Here is a 23,054-nt window from a genome sequence, read left to right on the forward strand (position 1 = left end):
CAGTGTGTATCCCCCTTGTGAGGGACAAGCAGTTAGTGATTTCTCTAGGACAGGTAACATCTAAGGAACGACCAGGTGAAAATGACTGGACGAAGCCATCACAGGCATATTCCAGGCAACGGGCACCAAACAACTGGACGCCAGAGCCCCGTGGCTCCAAGGATTAACACCCGGGCCCTCGTCTTTGTTCTAATCTGTTCCTGGGCGCCTGAGAGGGCACCTACGCTGGACCACAATCCTCAGTAAAACCCCAGCCCCAAAGACGGGACGACCCTCCTTTCCTCTCTCAGTCTCCCAGACACTGTCTGCATTGCACACCTCTACCCCCCCTTCAATCAACTCCACTTCCCCTCCCGCTGGCTCATGCTGGATTTCTGTCCTGTGCCGCCAGGGACCCAGCCTGCCAGCATCAGGAAGATGTGCTGATTTGAGGGCTGAGGGAAAGAGACGATGGTAAGTTTAGTGTTTAAGAGAGAAAGAGCACGAGCCGAGAGCCGGGGGGTAGGGGGGGAACAGAGGGAGAGAGAATCTAAAGTAGGCTCCATGCTCAAATCAGAGCCCAACGCGGGGCTCAATCTCATGACCCTGAGATCATGACCTGAGCTGAAATCGAGAGTCAGACGCCTAACCTACCACTGAGCCACCCAGACGCCCCTGATGACGGGTTTAAAAACCTATGGACAAAAATACACTGTTTTTGTTTTTAATTCTTAACTAAAGGGGGAGACGTGGAGGGTTATCAGAATACTGTTGATAACTGCAGGCATAAGACTGACGGTGTCCCCCACGGATGAACGTTAAGTGTGAAGCCAGTTAGAAGATCTAACTGAATGAATTCTAGAACATACCAGTATTTTGAGGATTGAACAACAAAACAAAGGCCACAAAAGTGACTAAGAACAGGAAGACCGGGAAGTAGGAAGTAACCCAAGGAAAAATTACATCACAGAAGCCAAAGGAGAAAGGTGCCAACAACAATAAGTAGACACTGCTCAGGAAAAAGGAGGTCTACAATCAACCCGCCGGGTTATGTGAAGAGCAGACCAAGGGTGTGATGTAAGTCAGGGGCCATGCAGGCAACAGACCTGACAAACAGGTGAAGGAGAAAATACAAGTGGAAACTTTTTCACCAAGTCTGTGGATGGAAAAGTGTAGTAGCCATTCGAAGAAAAAATTACAGCAGGTTTTTTAATGGAAAAGGCCAAAGAAAAATGTTTAAACAACCTATGGACACGTAAATGTTGACAAAGATACTTCACACTACATTCAAATCTGGACAGACTGTAAGACATAATTAACCAATAAAACTTAATGAAAAAAATATAAATTTTTTTTAACATAATGTTGGATTGGAGGTGGCCTTCCTAAGCCACCTCCAACAGCCAAAACTCAACAGTCAGATTATACCGCACAAAATATTTTAAATCCAGCACAACAATAAAGCTTCAATACAAAGGACAGACCAGGAGAGACTATTTGCAAAAACATAACAGGTATATGTCTAATGTCCCGAACACCGAAGAAGGGGAAACATGCAGGGGTCCAAGTACAAGGGGAGTGGAAACAGCCAACACACACACAATTCTGGCCTATGAAGACAAATGCCCGCAGCCATGCCTGGGTTTCTGTCTATACTCCAAACGTCGTACAGAGACACTTTCAATGGGACAAACGTGGAGATGGAGCTTTCTGAATGCTACCTGGACACAATTCTAGTTGGAAGGAGCTCTCCTTCCCACAAATCATGAATGCTAAAGCAAAATGTTGAAGTTCTGAAACAGGCAAAACTAATGATTAGTATTTGAAATCAGGACAAGAGTTGTCTTTTTTTCTTTTTCTTTTGGGAATGGAATGAGAGTAGTATCTGGAAGGAGGCATAAAAGGGATTTCGGGGTGCTGGTAATGGTGTGCTGCACAAAATATTCATGCACTTTTCTCTGTCTACGTTACACTGCAATTCTTAAAGCTCAGTAAATCCTGGAGTGTCACATCACTTTAAATGAGCATTATGTATGCCCACAGTGAATCTGGAAATCTCTGTGCGCCAGAGTGGTCTACAAAAAATGAACAAAAGCAAACCAAGGACAAGGAAATGTCCTTGAAAATAACAATCTGGATAGGTACAAGCAATGGGCAATAACACATGAGAAGACTTCTGTGACAGAGTCGTTACTCAAGGATAAGACTAAAAGAGAATGGGAATGGGGAGAGCATATGAAAAATAAGAACTCTGTAGCTCTGAATTTGAATCACAAGTTTCAGTATGAATTCATGATATAGCCTTAAAAATTCTGAGCTCTGTCCACTGAAAGGTCTAGGGAAAATGACCAACCCTGTAGAAATGAGCATCCCTAGTGCCCAGAATACGACTCCAAATAGATTTACTACCTACAGGGACCAGGGATCTTCAGAGAAAGGGCTGAGTGCAGGTCTGGGGCAGGACATGTTCTAGCCTCAACTCATACACACCAAATACAAAAGGAAGCTGCCAAATAATACCACGGTCTTCTTGAAAGGACGCACCCGACTTAGAGAGGTTCCCACTGGTCACATATGGAACAATCCAAGTATCAACGAAGCTAGTAAGACCAACAGTCTATAAACAGCGGGATCAAAAACAACCAACCTATTGGTCCCACCATTTCGGGATGCTAATAAACTGTTTTTGTTGTTTGTTGTAAAACCAACTTATTTTTTTTTAAGATTTTATTTATTTATCTGTCAGACAGGGAACACAAGCAGGGGAGGAACAGAGTGAGAGGGAGAAGCAGACTCCCCACTGAGCAGGGAGCCTGACGCAGGCTCAATCCCAGGACCCGGGGATCACGACCTGAGCCAAAAGCAGACGCTTCACTGACTGAGCCACCGAGGAGCCCCTGTAAAACCAATTTAAAAGAGCAAAAGAGGGGCGCCTGGGTGGCACAGCGGTTAAGCGTCTGCCTTCGGCTCAGGGCGTGATCCCAGAGTCCTGGGATCGAGCCCCCGCATCGGGCTCCTCCACTAGGAGCCTGCTTCTTCCTCTCCCACTCCCCTGCTTGTGTGTTCCCTCTCTCGCTGGCTGTCTCTATCTCTGTCAAATAAATAAATAAAATCTTAAAAAAAAAAAAAAAAGAGCAAAAGATTCAAGATTTATTCTTCCTTTTCTATAGAAAATTGTACTACCAAGTAATCAAACAGTAATTACAATTTGATCAAATAAGGTATCTCTCTATAGAAATAGCCCAGTTAAAAAATGAAAAATGGACACATTGTCATATGGTCATTTTAGTCCAGGCATTTTAGAAAGGAAGACAAGCAGCCACTATGTATGTCCTGATAAACAAACCACCATTCAGGAAGTGATCTTGCCTCACTCACAAACCTGAGCCTGTCCACGCCCCCAGACACAATTACCAATTTCGGGAACACACAGAGAAATGTGGTTACGGATACCCCAGGACACACACAATCAGCAAGAGCACACTGCAGGGAAATTCTAAAGGGCAGCGCCTAGAACCCTCAAGAAATACACCACGTGGGGAACAAGAGAGGACTGAGCTCAAACTTTAAAAAAAATGTATGCCACAAGTAAAAATGCGAAGGCTAACCAGGTATTAGTTAATATTAAGATGTTAACATCACATTATTAATATTAAACAATTGTTGATTTTTTAAAATGTGGTAAGGCCATTTGCGGGTCTTTTAATCCCAGTTTTTAGAGATCTGTAATGAAACGTTTACAGACAAATGATGAGTGACATATGATGTTTGCGATGTGCTTAAAATCCTACAGGATGGATAAAAGCCGACTGCTCATGACCACTGAGTGCTGAGGCTGGGAGAGAACACGGAGACTCATTGCACCAATCCGTCTACTCTGCTGCCACTGTCTGTTTAACGTTTGTCCCAGTAAGTTAGAAAAATGCTAAAAAGGTAATCTAATTAATGGACTCTACTGTTTTTATCAATCACATGAAAACAAACCATCACTGAGCCTCATTCAGCAAATACACGATGTCTCGGAAGAACAACACTCGAAGACCCAACCACGTATCATTTATACTTGACTCTTCGGGAGACAAGCTACGTTAACTAGAAATGGACCTTGCCAAGACCAATGGTTGACTAAGTCTAACGGCTACAAAGCCAAATACAAACTGGTATTTAGAGCCTAGCACTGATTGCCCTTTGTGTCCGGGTGACTGTGGTCTCCTGCTCCAGGGAATGTGCATTCCTGTCACATTTATTCATACAACACATAGCTGGCTGTAAGGTGCATTTCTGTAAAATGACTATTTCTACACTGGCTTCTTTTCGAGCTTTTGAAATTACAAAAAGACCTTTTTATCCAGACACTATCTAATTATGCCTCCTAAGTATCAAGATGGTTTATTAAAATAATTTTGACCTTATTGTAAGAATAAATTACCATATTAATTTAAAACATTTAAATCACCACAAACCAACTCACGAAAATTAACAGAGAAGACATTCATTTCCTCCACGTTTCCATTAGTTCACCAATATTATGCGCTTATGTCAGTCAGACCTGCATGTGAATGTCAACTCTGTCACTACCCTCGTCATTGTGAACAAGTTTCTTGCCCGCTTCTCTCGCGCGCGCCTCTCTTTCATTCCTTCGGAGTCTCATCTTCCTCATCGGTAGAGTCTGGTAAAACCAAGAGAGCCCTGCGAGTCAGAGGAGAAACTGTGTATGCAACAGACCGTCCACCTCAGAGCGCAGGGTAAGTTACTGGCTTTCTTCCTTTAAACTGCTCACTAGGCTACAGGCTATCAAAAGAATAATCAATGTTCTTTAGAATTCTCAGGTCTGGGGAAATACCACATACCCCACATCTAACACATCACACCCCACTATTTATTTCTAGTAGGAGCTGTCCGACAGGTCCCCATACCGAGGGCCATAATAATGAGTGAATGAACACAGACTCAAGCCAGGAGAATGAGATCTTCTGGAAGATTTTTCAAATTGGAATTAGAAAATCCCAATCCAGACAGCTGTAAAAAGCCACAGTTCAAATCTCAAGGAGAAAGGTGGTATGAGAAAATGAAGCCAAAATGGAGATAAAGGAGCAAAAGTAAGCAATAGGAAGAGACGCCCTAACAGAATTCCAGTTCCTGACACCTGGTATCACTCCTGGCCTTCCATAAATTTGGAGGAGTCAAATTTCCTTTTTTATCTATACTTCATTCTAGTTCAACTCCTATCCCTTCCAACTAAGGGTACCTGTTTCTCCTTTGAAAGAGTGGTATTTTTTGAGCTTCTATCCGGGGTGGACTCTGCCCGTTTCCACCCCCTCTCCAAATACGGCACAGTGATGGTCTCCACTTTCTTCCAGCCTCAACCACATCACTCGGGGATGCAGGGATAATACAGGTTGTTCTCGGCAGGGATGGCAGCGCATAACCACCCCCCCCACCTGCCAGGGCAGGTAAATGGGGAAACTCTGTTCCTACTGTTGCCAATACGGGTGAGAGTCATTAATCACTTTACTACACCCTGATATTCTTAAGTATTGCTCACATTAAATTAAGGTTTCTGGGTAGAAAATTTTCAAAACCAGGTTGTTTTACTTAATATCTAACAGGTCTCATCTCCTTATCTGTTTGTTTTTGTACGATGAAACTAGGATGAAACTAGGTTACGTTACTCTATTTCATATATCAATACATGGAATTTGCTTTCTTTTGTATTTGCCTACCCCCAAGGTCTCAGCAATCTCAAAGTGAAACTTACCTCTCCTCACCGTTCCTTGTTACCATCAACTGCATGAAGAGACTCTCAAAAAAAAATCTCCCAGTACAATAATGAGGTGTTTGAATCTCTATTCCAAGTCACTTCAAGTTCACTTCAACCACCTAATAACATATAGAAATTCAGGAAGACTTCAGAAAAAGAGTCTCAAAGAAATTACTACAATATGATCTCTTTTTAAAAAAAGACCTGAAAGAAGGCTTTAATTATAAAGCAACAGAGAGCTCCAAGGCAAGTAAGAGCATTAGAAAAGAAACAAAAGGAGAAAAAACAAAGACATGGAATACTGACATATTAGAAAGGACAAAAATTTCTCAGAAACTATAAGAAAACAAATCGTGGTCCTAACTTTAAGAAGGTAAACAATTATGCACTCCAACGGAGTGAAGGCGATAAAGGGAGCTTTGGTATTCCTGAAGGGATGAGAACACAGAGTGTCACAAACACATACATAGAACTCTCCTGTCGTGAGTAACGAAATGCAGCCTGACAAGACACTCCACAGGCCAGAAAAGCCTGGCCCGGGACGCACGCCACTGGCGCAGCTGTCAGATCAAAGAGCAGTGGTGTCGGGGGTGCCGGGCGGGTGGAAGACAGCAGGTCAGGCTCAACACGGGAGTGAGCGACCACAGGAGCCTGAGGGAAAGTGGGCCACCAGAAATAGGAAACCAGAAGAGGAGGCCGGGATACGACGGCAGTAAGCGTTCCCAAGCACTGTGAGCGAAGGACTTACGCGTTAAGTGGTACTTCCTGAAATAACTGCTGGGAAATGAATCAAAATAAAGAATTATGTAACAGAAAACCAGACTAAAAAGACCAGCACACCTACCCCATGTAAATACGTAACTAAAACTAAACAATCATGACTGGCTAGAAGCTTTTAAGAGTCTACTCTAAATCCTGATTGTGTAAAAATAGGATTAACCTAAAAAAAAAAAAAAGTCAGGAGACCGGAAGAGAAGGAAGAAGGACCACGTGTACATGTTTATACCTGCGCGCAGGTTACCAAGAAATCAAGGGGTTCTCGCACAACTACCAAGAGGTTTTTTATCATCTTCTCTCCACTTTCGGGCTCTTACAGGAGCTCACCTCCTGTGCAGTAACCAACACCTCTCTGTGGTTCCATCATGTTTCCAATAACACCTCATAGCTTGTTGGGTTTTGTTTCAAATGCAACCAACTGAAGACTTTTAACTGGCGTGTGCATCACAACTCCGTATTTCCACCTGGATATCTGCATCATAAGTGTCTGGAATGGGATTCATCAAACGTAGATGATGGTTATGATTAAGTGNAAAAAAAAAAAAAAAAAAAAAAAAGCCGGGAGCACCTGGGTGGCACAGCCGTTAAGGTCTGCCTTCGGCTCGGGGCGTGATCCCGGAATCCTGGGACCAAGCCCCGCATCAGGCTCCTCCGCTGGGAGCCTGCTTCTTCCTCTCCCACTCCCCCTGCTTGTGTTCCCTCTCTCGCTGGCTGTCTCTGTCAAATAAATAAATAAAATTTTCAAAAAATAAAAAAATAAAATAAAATAATTTAAAAAAATTTAAAAAGCCGTTCATTCTAAAACAACACAGGAAAATAAAATGTAAGTAGTTTGTCACTCTACCCTCTCACCCTTCAAAACAAACAGTTACCAATTTGCTGTACGCATTCTTCCCAGTTTTGAATATACCCCTATGCAGAGAAAATGGAATCATTTTACACCTTGTGGGTCACGTCAGTACAGCATATACGTTAGTTACTTGGTTCCTCCCATTTTTTTCAAGTATAAATAATACTGCTATACAACATCTCTGTACTGTCCTTGCACATCTGAGGGGGTAAACCGAGAACCTACACTCCTGTTAGTTGAACTGTGGGCCGAAGGAAGATGCACATCATCCGTGAAAAGTGTATTTCAATCTGGACTCGTAGAAACACTGTGGGAACCTATTTCCCTGCAGCACTGCTAACACTGGGTAATATCCTTTTCCCACTGACCACTGACAATTTATATTTCTTACATGTATTACCTATTTATATTTTTTGCCCTTCTTACTGATTTGGGTGAGCCTTTTAAACATTATGGCTCTGGATAACCGCCACTTTGTTTTAAAATATTCTTGATTTGTTTTAGCTTTGTAAATTTTCATTTTTTGCTAAGCAGAAGTTGAAGCAATGTATGTTAAAAAAAAAAAAAAGTCCACCTTCATGGTTCCTTAGTTTGTCATGCTTAGAAAAACCCCCTCCGTCTAGCCCAGACTAAAATAGTCTTGATTGCTTTATCTAGTGGTCTTATCTTTTGTTTTATTTCAACTACTGGCTAATGGTCTGGCCAGTCAGGTTCCAAATCTGTAAAACGAGGATAACAGTGTCTGCTTCATGTCTGAGGAATATACTCAGGCATGTACAGTGTCTGACCTAGTACTCGGCATGTTGTAAACACTTAGTAACTATCATGATCCTTTTATAATTCATGTAAACATAAAGATATGAATCCAGTTCCCATCTACCTATCCCAAATAGGACTAGTCAGTTCTTCCAGGGCATTTTATTAAATAATCCATCTTTTCTCCGGGATCTGGAAGCCACCTGTGGGTGGACCCTGGAAGAGAAGGTGATCAAGCCCTAACTCGCTGCTTGCCTTCGGACCCGTCTGTAACAGCATTTCCTTTTTTTTTTTTTTTTTTTTTAAAGATTTTATTTATTTATTCGACAGAGATAGAGACAGCCAGCAAGAGAGGGAACACAAGCAGGGGGAGTGGGAGAGGAAGAAGCAGGCTCATAGTGGAGGACCCTGATGCGGGGCTCGATCCCATAACGCCGGGATCACGCCCTGAGCCAAAGGCAGACGCTTAACCGCTGTGCCACCCAGGTGCCCCTGTAACAGCATTTCCTTATAAAGTGTTCCACTCGCCTTCACTATCTGTCTACCAAGAAACTGAAAGAAGCTCAAAGGAGAGTCCAATTCCGTCATTTGTTGTACGCGCACACAAACTTCTAAGTTGGCTGTAGAGCACCTAGAAAGGGTTCCAAATAAACTATTAAAAATTAAACCCCTAAATTTCCCTAAATTTTCTGTAATACTTGTTTTTATGACTGAAAAAAGCATATTTCAGGCAAAGAGGAAAATGAAAGAACTTAATGGTAGAGAGTCTTTTAAAAAATATTCAGGAGATAAAAGCTGGTGGTGTGAGAGCACACAGATGCTTTAAAATCTCTACTAGCTTTTCAGGGCACCTGTACTGACCTAAGACAAGTGTTCCACAAAGTCCAGATAAAATGTGTGACAGACAGACATGTAAACTATTTCCAATTGGAGGGAACGGCAGATCCCTAAAGAAAAAATTGGAAATAAACTACTGTATAAAAACAAACAAAAACAAATTAAAAGAAAGAAAGACAAAAGGAAAAGGTATCGAGGCAGATGGCTGCTGACCATCCACACAGAAAGCAGGCAGTTCTAAAGGCGCTGGAACCAAAGCCGACGGAAACTCTCTTTCCTCTGCTGACCAGTGGTTTGGCTTCACTGCACTCCACCAGCTTTGAAAGGACAACAGGAAACAACTTCGCAAAGAAATGAGATGCAGTGACATATGCCATCAGACGAAGGTTGGGACCACACACCCAGTGAACCATGTAATGTCCCCTCCACCCCACCCAATTTCCTTGATAAACTCTACACTCAAAAGTTACAGAATGGTGTGGGATTTAGGGCCAAAGGCACCTGATATTTACAGCACCCAAACTCTCATCATTTACTTAAGTTGGAAGTCAAGTTTTACATACAATCTGAGACACGAGCATGCAAGAAAAGTCCAACTCTCCTGCTGTGTCCTTAATGTTTCCACGTTTAAAAAAAAAAAAAAAAAAAAAAAAAGCTAGGCTACGTGTTAGTACATTTTCAAACAGAATGACCAGCTTGGTCAAACTGAGTTTTCAATCATCAGTGAAACCCTCAACCAGGTCCAGCCAGCGCTTAGGTGTCCGCTAAAGCAGGAAGTCCTCTCATGAACTTGCACAGAAACGCAGAGCGCGGAAGCAGGTATTTGTTTAAACTAATTGTTTATACAGATGTAGACTGCATCCTAGAGTTTAAAATATGTTTCTGATGATATGTGCTAAATCCTATTTAGTAAAGTCCCTACTTAGAGCTGTTTTAAATTTACTACAGCTCCAAACAACATTATGTATTCTGATCCAGTGAACAAAAACTAACTTACTGTTCAATTATTAGTGAGGTGAGCTTTATTTTATACACTAACTACAAACAAATAACACACTGCTTCTGTCATTTAGCGTTTTTAAAAGATTTTCATTTTTCTTAAAATCTCTTATTAAATAAAATTATCAACTTTTAAATATTATATTCAGATATCCATCCTAGCCCTTGTTTCTAACTTTCAGTTGATTTTCCTCTTTTACAGGAGATCTGCCTTTGATTACACATCATTTGATTTTTTTCTCCATTATATGTCTCTTACTTTTTGTCTTGTGTTCCTGTATTGGCTAGAATATTAAAAATATGAACAATGGCGATATAACCTTTTCACTATTCCTGACTTTTTAAAAATATACATAAAATTACTGCTGATTTTCTACAACTATTATTTACACATTAAAGCAAGTTCATTTTTTCCTAAGGCTCTAAATTGTTCTGTTGTTGTTGCTGCTGTTTGATTTTAAACGGAAAGAATGAAAGTTGGGTTTTTTCAAAGGTCTCTTGACACATATGTGTATTATCACTGCCGCACACTAACACGGGACTGTTTCTTCTCTAGCGTGGGAGCGCGCGGTCCCGGCAGTAGGCCTGTACGGAGGATGCTGGCATCTATACTGGTATCGGTCCAGAGCGTTTTCCTTTTTTTAATAAACGTTCTGAGTCTAGTTGACACACAGTTACGCTAGTGTCAGGCGTACGACATAGTGCTTTGACCTCTCTATACCTGAGGCTGCGCGAGGCTGTCACCGTGTCACTGACTACGTTCCCTATGCTGTGCCTTTTATTCCGGCGGCTTACTCCTTCCATCACTGGAAGCCTGGTCCGCCCGCCCCCTCGGCCCCTGCAGCCCACCGCTCCCCCTCCCCTCTGGCCCAGGTGTCTCCATGCTGTCAGATTTTGATATCAGGGTTATAATAGGCTCAAATGAAAGAGGAAACTTCATAACTTTATGATGGAGTAATTAAAACAAAGTCAGATGAATATCAGAATAAACAAGTCAACACAACCTGCTAGACAGAAACAGGCTCTTTGGGAATTTATAAAATTGTCCACTGGGGGAGAGAGGAATAAGTCCACAACTTCTATCACATTATACACTTACACATAATATAAACTTTACCAAAATAATTTATTTTTTTATTCTCTAGCTGGACTATAAGGAAGATATGAAACTCAGCTTTGTCTACACAGAAATGAATGACAGGAAAAAATTACTGGGGGACTTGGCTGGCTCAGCTGGTAGAGCATGAGACTCTTGAGGTCAGGGTTGTGAGTTCAAGCCCCACGTGGGGTGTAGAGCTTGCTTAAAGGAAAAACAAAACAAAACAAAAAACAACAAAAAGTGTGAACACACGACCAAGTTTTAATGTACTTTTGGTGCGTGTGTAAAGTGGATTCACATAACGAATACCAAGAAAGGCAATGCACAAAGTAAAAACTAGGGTGGGTGATACAAATTAAGTCACAAATGCATATTAAACACAATGTTGATCTTGGTTCTACCATGAGGTCCTTTAAGTAGGCCCAATCTCCCCCACCCCTGCATTAGGAGACAAACACTCTAAGCAGGAGGCCGGGCCAAGACTGCTTCCAAAGAGGAGAGTAAGCCGTGTGACTAGGTGGAGACGGCAGTGGTATGCTGCTATGTTAATTTATATCATCTACATATATATACAGTAACATATAATTTCACTTTTTGGCGCACCTCCCCATCACACCTTAAACTCCTCTTCAAACCTTCCCTACCAGGGTACTGACAGATACAGCAACAGGCATTCGGTGTCTTCAAACGTGTGAAGAAGGTGAAAAGAGAGAAGACCAGGATTCAGTAGGAAAGTTATGTTGTAAAGCAGGTCCTGGATGGTCTCAGAGGCTCAGGGACGGCACAAGACAAGGTGCATTAAATATCGCTGGTAAAACAGCCTCTGCTGATCGTGAGGCCACAACAAATTTTCCTAGGGAACTGCAAAAAGCTATTAAAGACGGTAATAGTGGAAAGCAAATCTGTCATCTCTAAAATAGGCCCTTTTTTGGAGATGAAAGCCATCTCATATTTTTGTTTCACAAAACAAGAAAAACATGTCAGGCTAACAGGGCTTAGATACAGAAAGCTGACAGAGAGGCTACCCAAAAGCCTCTGTTGGTGTAACTGAAAATACAACACCTGACGGGCATCTGGGTGGCTCAGCCAGTAGAGCGCCTCTTGACTTCGGCTCAGGTTCTGATCTCAGGGTCCTGGGACTGGCCCCACAACGGGCTCCACACTCAGTGCAGAGTCTGCTTGTCCTCCCTCTGCCCCTTCCCCGGCTCATGTGCATGCGCGCTCTCTCTCTCAAATAAAATCTTTTGAAAAAAATACAATACTTGAGAAAATGTTGTAAAATGGTTTTTTCTATATGTAGCTTTTTAGTATTTTTTAAAACATTTTACTTATTTATTTGTCAGAGAGAAAGAACACAAGCAGGGGGAGCTGCAGAGGCGGAAGCTTGCAGGAAGCCTGATGTAGGGCTCGATCCCAGGACCCTGAGGGTCATGACCCGAGGGGAGGGCAGATGCTTCACCGACTGAGCCACCCAGGTGTCTCGCATTTTAGTATTCTGAAAAAAATGGGAGAGGCACTTTTTTAAAAGCATTATGAATATTTTCATAATCTGAAAATGAAGCTATTTTCATGGCAGGAGGGGTACTGAGTCTATTTTCATCCTACACATTCTCTCCCTTCTCAACCTCCCCCATTTCCTGATCCATGCAGGGTCAGGATTTACTCTCTGGTCACCCCTTCCATATGACCAGTTCCCTCAACGTAAACAGACCCTCTAGAGGCACCTGGGGGATCCATCAGTGAAGCGTCTGCCTTCGGCTCAGGTCATGATTCCAGGGTCCTGGGATCGAGTCCCGCATCGGGCTCCCTGCTCAGCGGGGAGTCTGCTTCTCCCTCTCCCTCTGCCCCCTCCCTGTTTGCGCTCTCCTGCTTACACGCGCTCTCTCAAATAGACATTTTTTAAAAAGACCCTCTAGTCACCCATGCATGATGTTCCTTCCTTCCAAAATGTCTCTAGCATCTCTCTTCTTCCAGCATTGCTACTGTTAATGTCATTAGCCTAGGTTTAATCCTAAAACACGATAAAATGATCCCAACTGTCTTCCACCCATACTGAAGGCTGCTGTCTTCTGTATTTACTGGAAGGATGTTATTTATTATGTTCAAATAGTACCGCCCTTATGAGGGAAGGCATTCAAGAGAAATAATTCTCTGACCTCAGCAATGCGTGGGCTTCTTCAGGGCATTTGGGTTATTTTTTTTCTTATCTATTCCATGAACTGTGTAACTTATCAAATCCACCTCTGAATTTTGGCTGTGAGAATATTTAATAGCCAGTTTATACCAGCAGTAAGAACACAGAACTGTTTGGTATGTATTTTTATTACAAGCTAATTCTAATGAATACTCTATGCCTGTATCCATTCTCCCCTTTGCTCTCCCTTTAAGTAACTGATGTCAACTTGCCTAACTTAACTCGTTTATTCAAAAATTCACTTGCGTATGTGGGAGACCCTGGAGATACAGCAATGAGCAAAACAGTCGTCACTCCCTTTGACCTTGAGAGAACAGTCTTGAGGATTGCTCATTCTGGTCGGGAAAGACATACAAGCAAATATAAAGTATACCAGAGAAGGATCAGGATAAGGCACAGGGGTGGGAGCACATGTACACATTTAGGCACTTCAAGAATCCCCATCAGCCACCATAAACCACTTTTTGAATAAGAGAAAAAACAATAGTCCAACAACTCATCAAACCAAAAAATATTCAAACAGCACTTCAGGTCACAATCTTCCCTACTCAAACACCTTTCTGGTGACAGCAACGGTTGTACAACACTGTGAATGGATGTAATGCCACGACACCATACCCTTCCAAATTCTTAAGCCCCTCCTCTCCCGTGCTAGACTGCTAGCTTCCTTAGACAAAGTCTCCATCCTGCTCCCCTCTTGCCCTGTGCTTCCACCAAGGCTGGACAGAAAACCTAGGTTTAGGGCTTACGCTCCCCCCGCACCTCCCCTCCAGACCTCCCTCCCTCGGGCTTGAGTGACTCTCCTCCTTCATTCCACCACTGCTTTCCCTCATCTGCCCTCCAGTAAGATCCCACCATCTGCCCTTTTCCTCTGGGCATTTGGACACAGGGAAGGCTTCAAATTCTACCTTCTGTAGGGGATTACTTCCAAATTCACCTTTCAGGAGATTTGGACAGTCCTACCAGAGCTCACCCTGAACTCACACTCCCTCCCAAACCATTCTTCCATTTGACTTTCCGTCACTCCCTTCCCCTCGGTCACCCAGCCTTGTAGTCGGCTACTGATGGCTAACCTCTCTCCAAGCAGCCTCCACTGTCTTTCCCGGCAACCCAAACTGCAACCTGCCACCAGATTATTCTTTCTCAGACATAATTCTGGTCCTCTGTGATCCGACTTCAAAATGAAGTTTTCCATCATTCACCTTTTATTATATGCCCCCTGCACCCCTGAACACACCCACAGGGTGCTCACGCTGACAACCGCTGAACCTCCCCTAAACCATATCCGACCCCTTTCCTCATGCCAAACCAGGAATAAGTTAACTGTGTCGTCTGTGCTCCCTGGCACTTTGTATTACAGAGTTTGCCACCTTCTGCCCATATACATTAATTTAGGGTTATTTTTATAACTCAATTATATTGTAAATGCTCAAGGAGAGCCATTAATTTAGGTTAGAGGAAACGCAAAAACTCACCCGACTGCTACAGCACACGAGCCCTTCAGTATAAACGCTATGCTTGGAGTAAGAACCATGCTAAACACACACTTCAGAAAGCACTTGTTGACGTATAGAGATTTATATTAAGTACCTACCATTAGAGTTTGCCAAAATCACATTGACATCTAGGCAATGCAAACGGATGCACAATCACACCTGACTCGAAGGAGAGCAGGCACTAGCAACAACCAGATCAGCTTACTCTGGGTTTCCAACCAGCGTCCGTTCTGACCACGACAGGACTCCGCTGCAGCAGGCACGCTCTCTAACCCTTCACTCTCGATCCTGGCCAAACAGAGGATAACTTCACACCGGCACCGGGTGTCCAGAGCAGGGCTCTCAGGCGCACTCCCAGCTCTCTACTGGAAGTCCAGGCTCCAGGCAATGCTGTCCTCCGGCGTCCGAGGCGCCCATCCTTCCTACTAACGACCTCTACCTGACACACGTTCTTCCTAGCGCACCCTAAGGAACAGGCTTCCGTTTTCACACGTCCGCTGATTACCCACACTCTGCTTTCATGGAGTTAACACTTCATGCGACTATGTTTTTCCCTGAGTAGTAGTCACACGCTGCCTTATACATGCCTCTTTAAACCACATGTATCACGTCCACATTCCAGGTATGTACACATACAGCGTAGGAGTAAAAACGACAAACACTTTAAAGAGACTGAAAAGATGTTTTTAAAATGAGACCCTTAAACAACCAAATTTTTTCTTCAAATATGCAAAAAGTGTACCGAAAGAGATGTATAGATTCAAAAAAATTATCAAAATCCCAAAAACACTTTTTGCAGACAAAGAAAAACCCATCCTAATATTCATACAGAATCTCAAGGGACTCCAAAATGGCCAAAACAATCTTGAAAAAGAAGATGAAACACTCATATTTTCTAATTTCAAAGCTTCCTACAAAAACTACAATAATCAGGGGCGCCTGGGTGGCACAGCGGTTAAGCGTCTGCCTTCGGCTCAGGGCGTGATCCCAGCGTTATGGGATCGACCCACATCAGGCTCCTCCGCTATGAGCCTGCTTCTTCCTCTCCCACTCCCCCTGCTTGTGTTCCCTCTCTCGCTGGCTGTCTCTATCTCTGTCAAATAAATTAAAAAAAAAAAATCTTTAAAAAAAAAAAAAAACTACAATAATCAAAACAGTGTAGTGGTGACACAAAAAAACATACAGATCAATGGATCAGAATAAAAGCTCAGAAATAAACCCTCACATATATGGTCGCATGATTTTCGTCACTGAGACCGACAGCACTCAGCGGGGAAAGGACCACATCTTCAACAAACAGTGCCAGGAAAGCTGGTCAGACTCCTACACCATATTCAGGAATCACAAGGAATCAAAGACCTACACATAAAGGCTAAAGCTACAGAAGTCTTTGAAGAAAACACAAGACATCAGAGCTGGCAATGATTTTTTTTTTTTTAATATGACACGAAAAGCACAGGCAACACAGGGGGGAAAGGTAAACCAGACTCCGCTGAAATGAAAACCTGTGCGTCAAAGGCTCCCCAGACAACGGCAGAGATCTGCAATCACCTGACACAGGACTGACACCCAGAACAGGAAGTTCATCCACACTCACACACACACCCCCAATTCAAAAATGGACAGAGGACCTGAACAGGCACCTCTCCAAAGAAGACACACACAGCCAGTGAGCACTCGACAAGATGCTCCCATCCAAATTATAGGACGATGCCACTTCACACCGATTAGGATGGCTATTATTTTTTTAAAAAATGAAAACAAAACAAAACAACAAATACTGACAAGGATGTAGGGAAATCAGAAGCCCTGTGCATTGCTGGCGGGAACGTCAGATAGAGCAGCTGCTGTCAAGACAACACAGGAGCCCCTCACAGCATCTAAAGTGGAATGACGGTATGGCCCAGCAATCACACTTCGGTTGTCTACCCCAAAGATGAAAAGCAAGGGCTCAAACAGACACTGTTACCCAGGTCCACAGCAGCATTGTTCCCAACAGCCCAACAACGTGTCGTCTGTACACACAGTGGAGTGTCATGCTGCCTTTGGAAAGGACTGCATACAACCTTGAAAACAGACACAGAGGAACACGTGCTGTAATTCTGCCGCGGTACTGAGAGCAGCCCAATGAGACAGAAAATAGAATGGTGGCTACACGGGGCTGGGAAGGAGGGAACAGGGAGTATTTGGCACGGGTACAGGATTTCAGTTTGAGACAATGAAAATGTTCTCGATATAAACAGCCCTGGAGTGTGCTTAATGCCAATGAATGACACACTCAGGGTTAGCATGATACATTCTGTTATGTGTATTTTATCACAACAATAAAAGCCAATATACAAATCAGATCAAGCCAAGCATCTTCCCACCTCCTTGTGTGACAGATCCTGAGGCCGAGACTGCAGGCGCCGCTGCTCTTACTCTCAAGTCTGTGATGTGGGCCACCGGGCAGGAATCGGTCACCAGACACGGTACTCCAGATTTCTCAACACCATACACTCTAGCAGACGCTCCAACTGAACACACACGACGAGACAGACACGTGCGACCTCTGAAACACACCTGCCCTTCTCTTCCCGCGTGGGACGGTGCTCTCCTTTGTTCTCTGTAGGGCACAGGTCCACTGGAGTCCCCCAGGGACCAGGAAGCCACCACCCTCACTATCACTGCTAAAGACCCAGAGGGCAGAAGCAACCAACCCTAGATGGATCCCCACACTGCCCGGGTTTAGAAGACATAGCAAATCCCACCAGGTTGGGGTCCGTCCCTTTTACAGAGTGGAAGCCGCAGCCTAGACTAGAAAATTAACGGCTAGTCTGGGTCTCCCAGCTGAGAACCAGAACGTGAAGATGAGCCAGTGTTGGTTAAAAAAAACAACTAAAAAGACTTTCCACAAACTAACATCTTTTAAGTACATGTACAGGCTGCTAGTATTTTATGCTCTTCAAGGAACTGACATACTGAATTATTTTTGCAGAAGCACTTCAGTACCTTATGCTCTCACTTGTGCTGGGTGGTTTAATGGGCATAATAAATGTCAAAAGAAGGAAAAAACATTTCAGTAAAGCCTAACATTTCGGCCTGAACTCACGGTCTTGTGCCCTGACGACCGGAGGGAGGGAAGGTGGCAGGGCACATCGCAAGGGGAAGTGTCAACTGTGTGCCAAGAACCCATGACACAACTCTGAGGTCCTTGCAGAGTTACTGAAATGCACACAGGAAACCTAAGCACCTACATGAAAAACTGGAATTAAAACATTTACCAAAGCAAGTCTAAATGAGAAATGATGTGACGGGCTCTTGTGTTGTATCCCCACTAACAGTGAAGACGGCAGCATAGCCGCACAGGTACTGTTCACTGAGGAGAGCAACACACGATCCCAACATCTACAAACAAAATCAACACTAACAGTGAAGGGAGGGGCACAGCCGCACAGGCCTGGTTCAGTAAGGGGGGCAACACACATACGATTATACAATATGCAAACAAATGCGTATTTAAAAGGCTGGAGGAAAAAAATACACCAAACCATCAGTAATGGTGTTCAATTACACAGATTTTTCTCTCTTTACAATCAACTTCTCAGACATAGGAATTTACTTCTACAGTTTAAAGATTTTAATACATTGAAATTTCAGGACATTTTTATAATGGTTAAGGATTCCAACAACAGAAAACAGGGACCCCTTCAAAATAATACTGATCTGTCTACTGTAGCCAACTCACAAGCCAATTTCTCTCTTCCCAGCATTACTTTGTTTCCTATGCTGCATGGCCCACTACCATGTAACTTTTTAAACAGTAATTTTTAAACATTTTTATAACATGTTGCTATTTATAAATGCCTTAAAGGGTCAGTAAAAGTTCTCTTAGTCTAAAAGTAAATAAGTTAAATTTTCCCCCAAAAGGACTAAACTGTCACCAGAAGTTCCTAATGGAATTATGCCAAATAGTGACAAATTCCCTGGTGACATTCCATGACTCATTGGAGAAAGCTGAAGCATCATGCCCTTTGAGTGGAAGACTAGTTTATTTAGCCAGATTACCCAGAGCTCCAGCTACTGGTACTAATCACTCCTCCTGCATCTAAAAAGCTTTACACGTTATAAAGTACTTGCATGGAAGCATCTAATAATTTAACACCTCTACAGTGCAGGGCAAGACAGCAACAAACCAAAATTCAACTACAAGGATGGATTTTTCTCAACACAAGCCAAAGGTCAGCTGTGTTTAAAGAAACTGCTGTCAAGTTTCTCCCTCCATCCCCCATTTCCAGGCGACCTTCAGATTTTCCAGAGTCTTATCTGATCTTAGAAATAGGAAACAATCTAAGTGTTAAAGAAAAGGAGGAAAACACAGGAAAGCCTAAGTAACTGGACAAGTAAAAAAAATTTCCATGTCAGAATAGCCATAACAAATTAAAAGACTAACAACTGCTCTCACAAACGTTTACAACGACACACACACACACACACACACACACACACACACACACTTCAAAGCTGCCAAGTGTTCCAACTTTCTCGGCAGTTATTACAATAATTTCTTTTTACCTGGCAGAATCACAAACATTTTCACAAGTCCCTGATAGTACTAAGAACCTAGTAAAAAGGGACTTTTAATACAGTGACTGAGACTGTAAATTAGCACAGCCTTCCTACAAGGCAAGTGGTGATATGAAGAACCTCAAACAGGACCGACTTCCATTCAAGGTAACGTACAACATGAGCGCCAGTCCCGAACGCTGCGAGGGAGGAGACCCTGCAAGTTCTCATCCAAAGGGGGCGAAGACAACTGCTGTGCTTTGTGACTGTGTCAAGTGACGGCGGTTCACAATCCACCACACGTCATGACGCCGCACACTTTAAACTGACACCACGCTGTGTGTCGGCTGCATCTCATAAAACCGAAAGAAAGAATGAACCTCAAAGAATGTTCTTATTTGCTGCAATGATGACCACTCCTAAGAGAAAGTAATCCAAGATAACATGTAAATATTGTTCATAAGGAAAATCCACAGAAGCATTTGCTATAATATAAATAATTTAAATCAAAAACACCCTCAAAGTCAAAATTTCGGGAATATTATGGTAAAAGAATATGGAAAACTGCTATGCATCTACTTAAAGTACATTGAAAGAGCATTTAATGACATGGAGAAATGTTTAAAATTTGTTTTGAAAAGATCAAATATTGTAAATACATCTCTAAAGCCTAATACACACACACTGCACGTATTAAAAAACAAATAAAAAGCTGTGGCCAACCCCCAATCTGTATTCCCATTCACGGTGCCAGTGTGAGCCCATGTGTTCATTTCCTCTCCTTCCTAATAATTAAATTTATCTAAACAAATTTTAAAATAACCATCTAACTAAAACTATTCTGTTGAAAGACAAGGCAGACGGCGCATGGTTCTTGAAGATGGAAAGTGGATGCGAGAAGGGGAACGGATCAGGCAGAGTGCAGGGAGCAGCCCAGGGAACTCCCAGAGGGGCTGCTGCCAGGGAGGGGAGGGAGGGCAGGAGCGTGGCAGAAAGGTGGTAGTTAATCTTCTGGGCAGAACTCCCCCCCGCACCGAGCCGCCCGCACCCACCCCACAAGCGCCCAGCACCGGTGAAGGAGGTCAGTAGTGAGAAGTGGGACTGGAAACATCTGTCATAGCAAGAAGTCAACAATGTCTAAAGTTGGTAAACAAAAATAAATACTACGAGCGTTTTAGAAATGCAGAGCCCTACAAAATTTGCACCGAAAAGGTTTTTTTTAAAGTAGCTGCCTGCCTCTGGGGGGTGGGGCTCTTCATTATTAGGCCTTTGGTATACCTCATACTTAATTATTTTTTAAGCTAAGTGTGTATATAATGTTGAAGTTTTTATCCGTCTTTGTGTTACCCTCTCTTCCTCTCTCCCTTAATACACACAGCCCTACCTATCAGAGGCCACATCACATTCAGCAGGCGTTTCCCAACCACAAGCCATGCGGTCATGAAACAGATCTGGGGGGACACCAGCAGCACCTTTCCCTAACAGACGAAACAATGAAACACAGATACTGTTTGGTGAAGCTTTCATTTCAGTCATGAATGTCACTTACGTGTGTGGGGGTGACACTGTTACTGTGTGTGTTCTCAACCAGGCAGCCAGTGGGATCTTGTAACACGGGTCAGGCCGGCAAGGAGGCCGCGGCTACAGGGCCCTTCAGAACCTGCCAGCATGTCTCACCAACCTTCCACCTCCTTTGCTGGGCTTCGGCGAACTGCTCTCCCTCACCTAACTCAATTCCTTAGTGTCCGCCTAGTTTCAAGTACAACCCCACACATGTACACACTCCCTATTTCAGCCCCCTTCCCTGTTTTATATCGCCCACAGCCCTCTAACTGTGCCCCTCCCCCACCCCCTGCGAGAACGCAGCTCGAAAAGGGCATGGGTGTTTACTGATGGTGCCCAGCAATCCGATCCGTGCCACGCTACAGTTTTTGGCACGTAGCGGGTCTTCTCTAACTATCTGGGAGTTAATGGAGTAGTTAAAAATCTATAGATCTTAGGAAGATGCCACATTACGGGCAACCAAGCACAGCTTAAGTGTGTGTTTACATTTTATGTTTGGAACCCTTAAGATACGGACCATTTTAATTACAAAGATAAGCTATGACTTAAGACTCTGGAGTAAATTCAGACTTTTCACAATACTGAATATGTTGCTGGCATACACCACGTGCCACACTGAAGGCATGTCTACGAAAATAATTAAGATAACGTTGTCAACACGCACAGTAACATGAAGAAAGCCTGTGAGCTGGCCATCTTTAAAAACAAACGAACAAACAAAACCATGGGAGAACCTATTCCCTAAACAGCTAAGATACTTTCAAGTACACAAGTCTTGTGTCTTTTTTTTTTAAGCCACAGCCAGAGTCTCATTCTTAGGGACCACAATTTTCACACATTCACCATTTTACTGTGTCCTTCAACTTGGAAGGAAGGTTAAAGGGCACAGTGTTGATCACTTCCTTTCTTCAGAATAAAACCAGAGCAAGTCGGTAAAGGACAAGTTCACAGCCAGGTCTGTTCTGACCCACACGGATGACAGCACCCTATCAGTCATGACATCAATGAGGTTTTTTTCTAGTCTACAACTCACTAAGGGGGGGAGGAATCAACAGACTTAATGATTAATAGGAAAAAAGAGAAAAAAGGTCTTTGAACACTTCCCCCTCATCCACAAAGCACACATGGCAGAAACAGACTTCTACTGGGTACAAAGAAGCATCTTGAAGCCTACACGTGAATAATGGCTTTTCCATATTTCATGTCATTAATAAAAGCCCTCTAACAGCAGGACTTGATACAACAATCTACTAAAACACTTGTTTTGTGCCCTTGGAGAATAAATTTTGGTATTAGTTGCTTTGTAACTGGTTTTACCCATCTTCTCAAAAACAATGTGGTTTTACCTGTTTTTACCACGAGAAGTAATAAAGGCTTTTTTTTTTTTAAGAGGGAGATACAGGAGACAAACTGAAAGGGCTGCTTGCAGACATAAAGAAATACACCTGGACGGTGCGCTGAGGCCACCGCAGCATGAAAACCAGCACATGAGGGAAGCAGCAGACCCGCGATCGATGAAACGATGCTGGGAAACGAAAGATAATCTCAAGCAACTACAGAGAACACAACAGAAAAGGACAAACGAAGCACTTAGAAAAATAATAAAACAGAAGACAGGACAGGGAGATGAACAAGCATAAAACTGGTGCTTCCCGAGGAAAGAAGTGTCAGAGCAAAAGCTCAGTGAAAGACGTGGAAGAAAGTATTTCGGATCACAGACCGAAATGGCTTACCGTGTGTAACAGGAAAACGTTAACAGGGAATCTCACCTAGACGGCCGTATCCTGATGGAAGGTACTGGACAAAGAACCCTACCTATACCCACGCAGAAGGAGGTCACCTACAAAGGGGAAAAAAGTCAGGCTGGCCCTCCATTTCTCTGGAGTAACCCCAGATGCCAGAGGACAAAAGAATAATGTTTATTATTAAGGGAAGGTAATGTAGCTCAAAAATTCTACAGTCAGCCAAAATATCATTTCACTTGTGAAAGCCACTGACAGACATTTCTAAACACACAAGCACTCCTCAAACAAAAATCTATTTGATAAACATAAAAGATAGTCTATTACAGCTACAGCTTTATAGTAACCACAGAACTATACACAAACCACCTTATCTCAGCTGTACTAAGATGCACTGTTTTCACAGGCAGCACGTCTATCACCATCAATAGCACGTCCCAGTTTCTTCGGCAACAC

General features: G+C 43.1%; 1 protein-coding gene across 2 annotated transcripts in view; it reads right to left on the reverse strand.

Annotated features, from left to right (window-relative positions):
- The window catches only part of UBE2G1 (ubiquitin conjugating enzyme E2 G1), a 53,313-nt gene extending 35,702 nt beyond the window's left edge, over window positions 1-17,611 (reverse strand). The window contains exon 1 of one of the 2 annotated variants that reach the window (XM_034647197.1): window positions 16,718-17,611. In XM_034647197.1, the coding sequence (XP_034503088.1) occupies window positions 16,718-17,039 (322 nt within the window). In that variant the 5' untranslated portion in view covers window positions 17,040-17,611. Of the gene's footprint in view, window positions 1-4,450; window positions 4,491-16,717 lie in introns of those variants that run through there. The other variant, XM_034647198.1, reaches the window with a different exon arrangement.
- Between the last annotated feature and the right edge of the window lie 5,443 nt (window positions 17,612-23,054).

Source organism: Ailuropoda melanoleuca, chromosome 17 (genome assembly GCF_002007445.2).
Source record: "Ailuropoda melanoleuca isolate Jingjing chromosome 17, ASM200744v2, whole genome shotgun sequence".
NCBI classification, from domain to species: domain Eukaryota; kingdom Metazoa; phylum Chordata; class Mammalia; order Carnivora; family Ursidae; genus Ailuropoda; species Ailuropoda melanoleuca.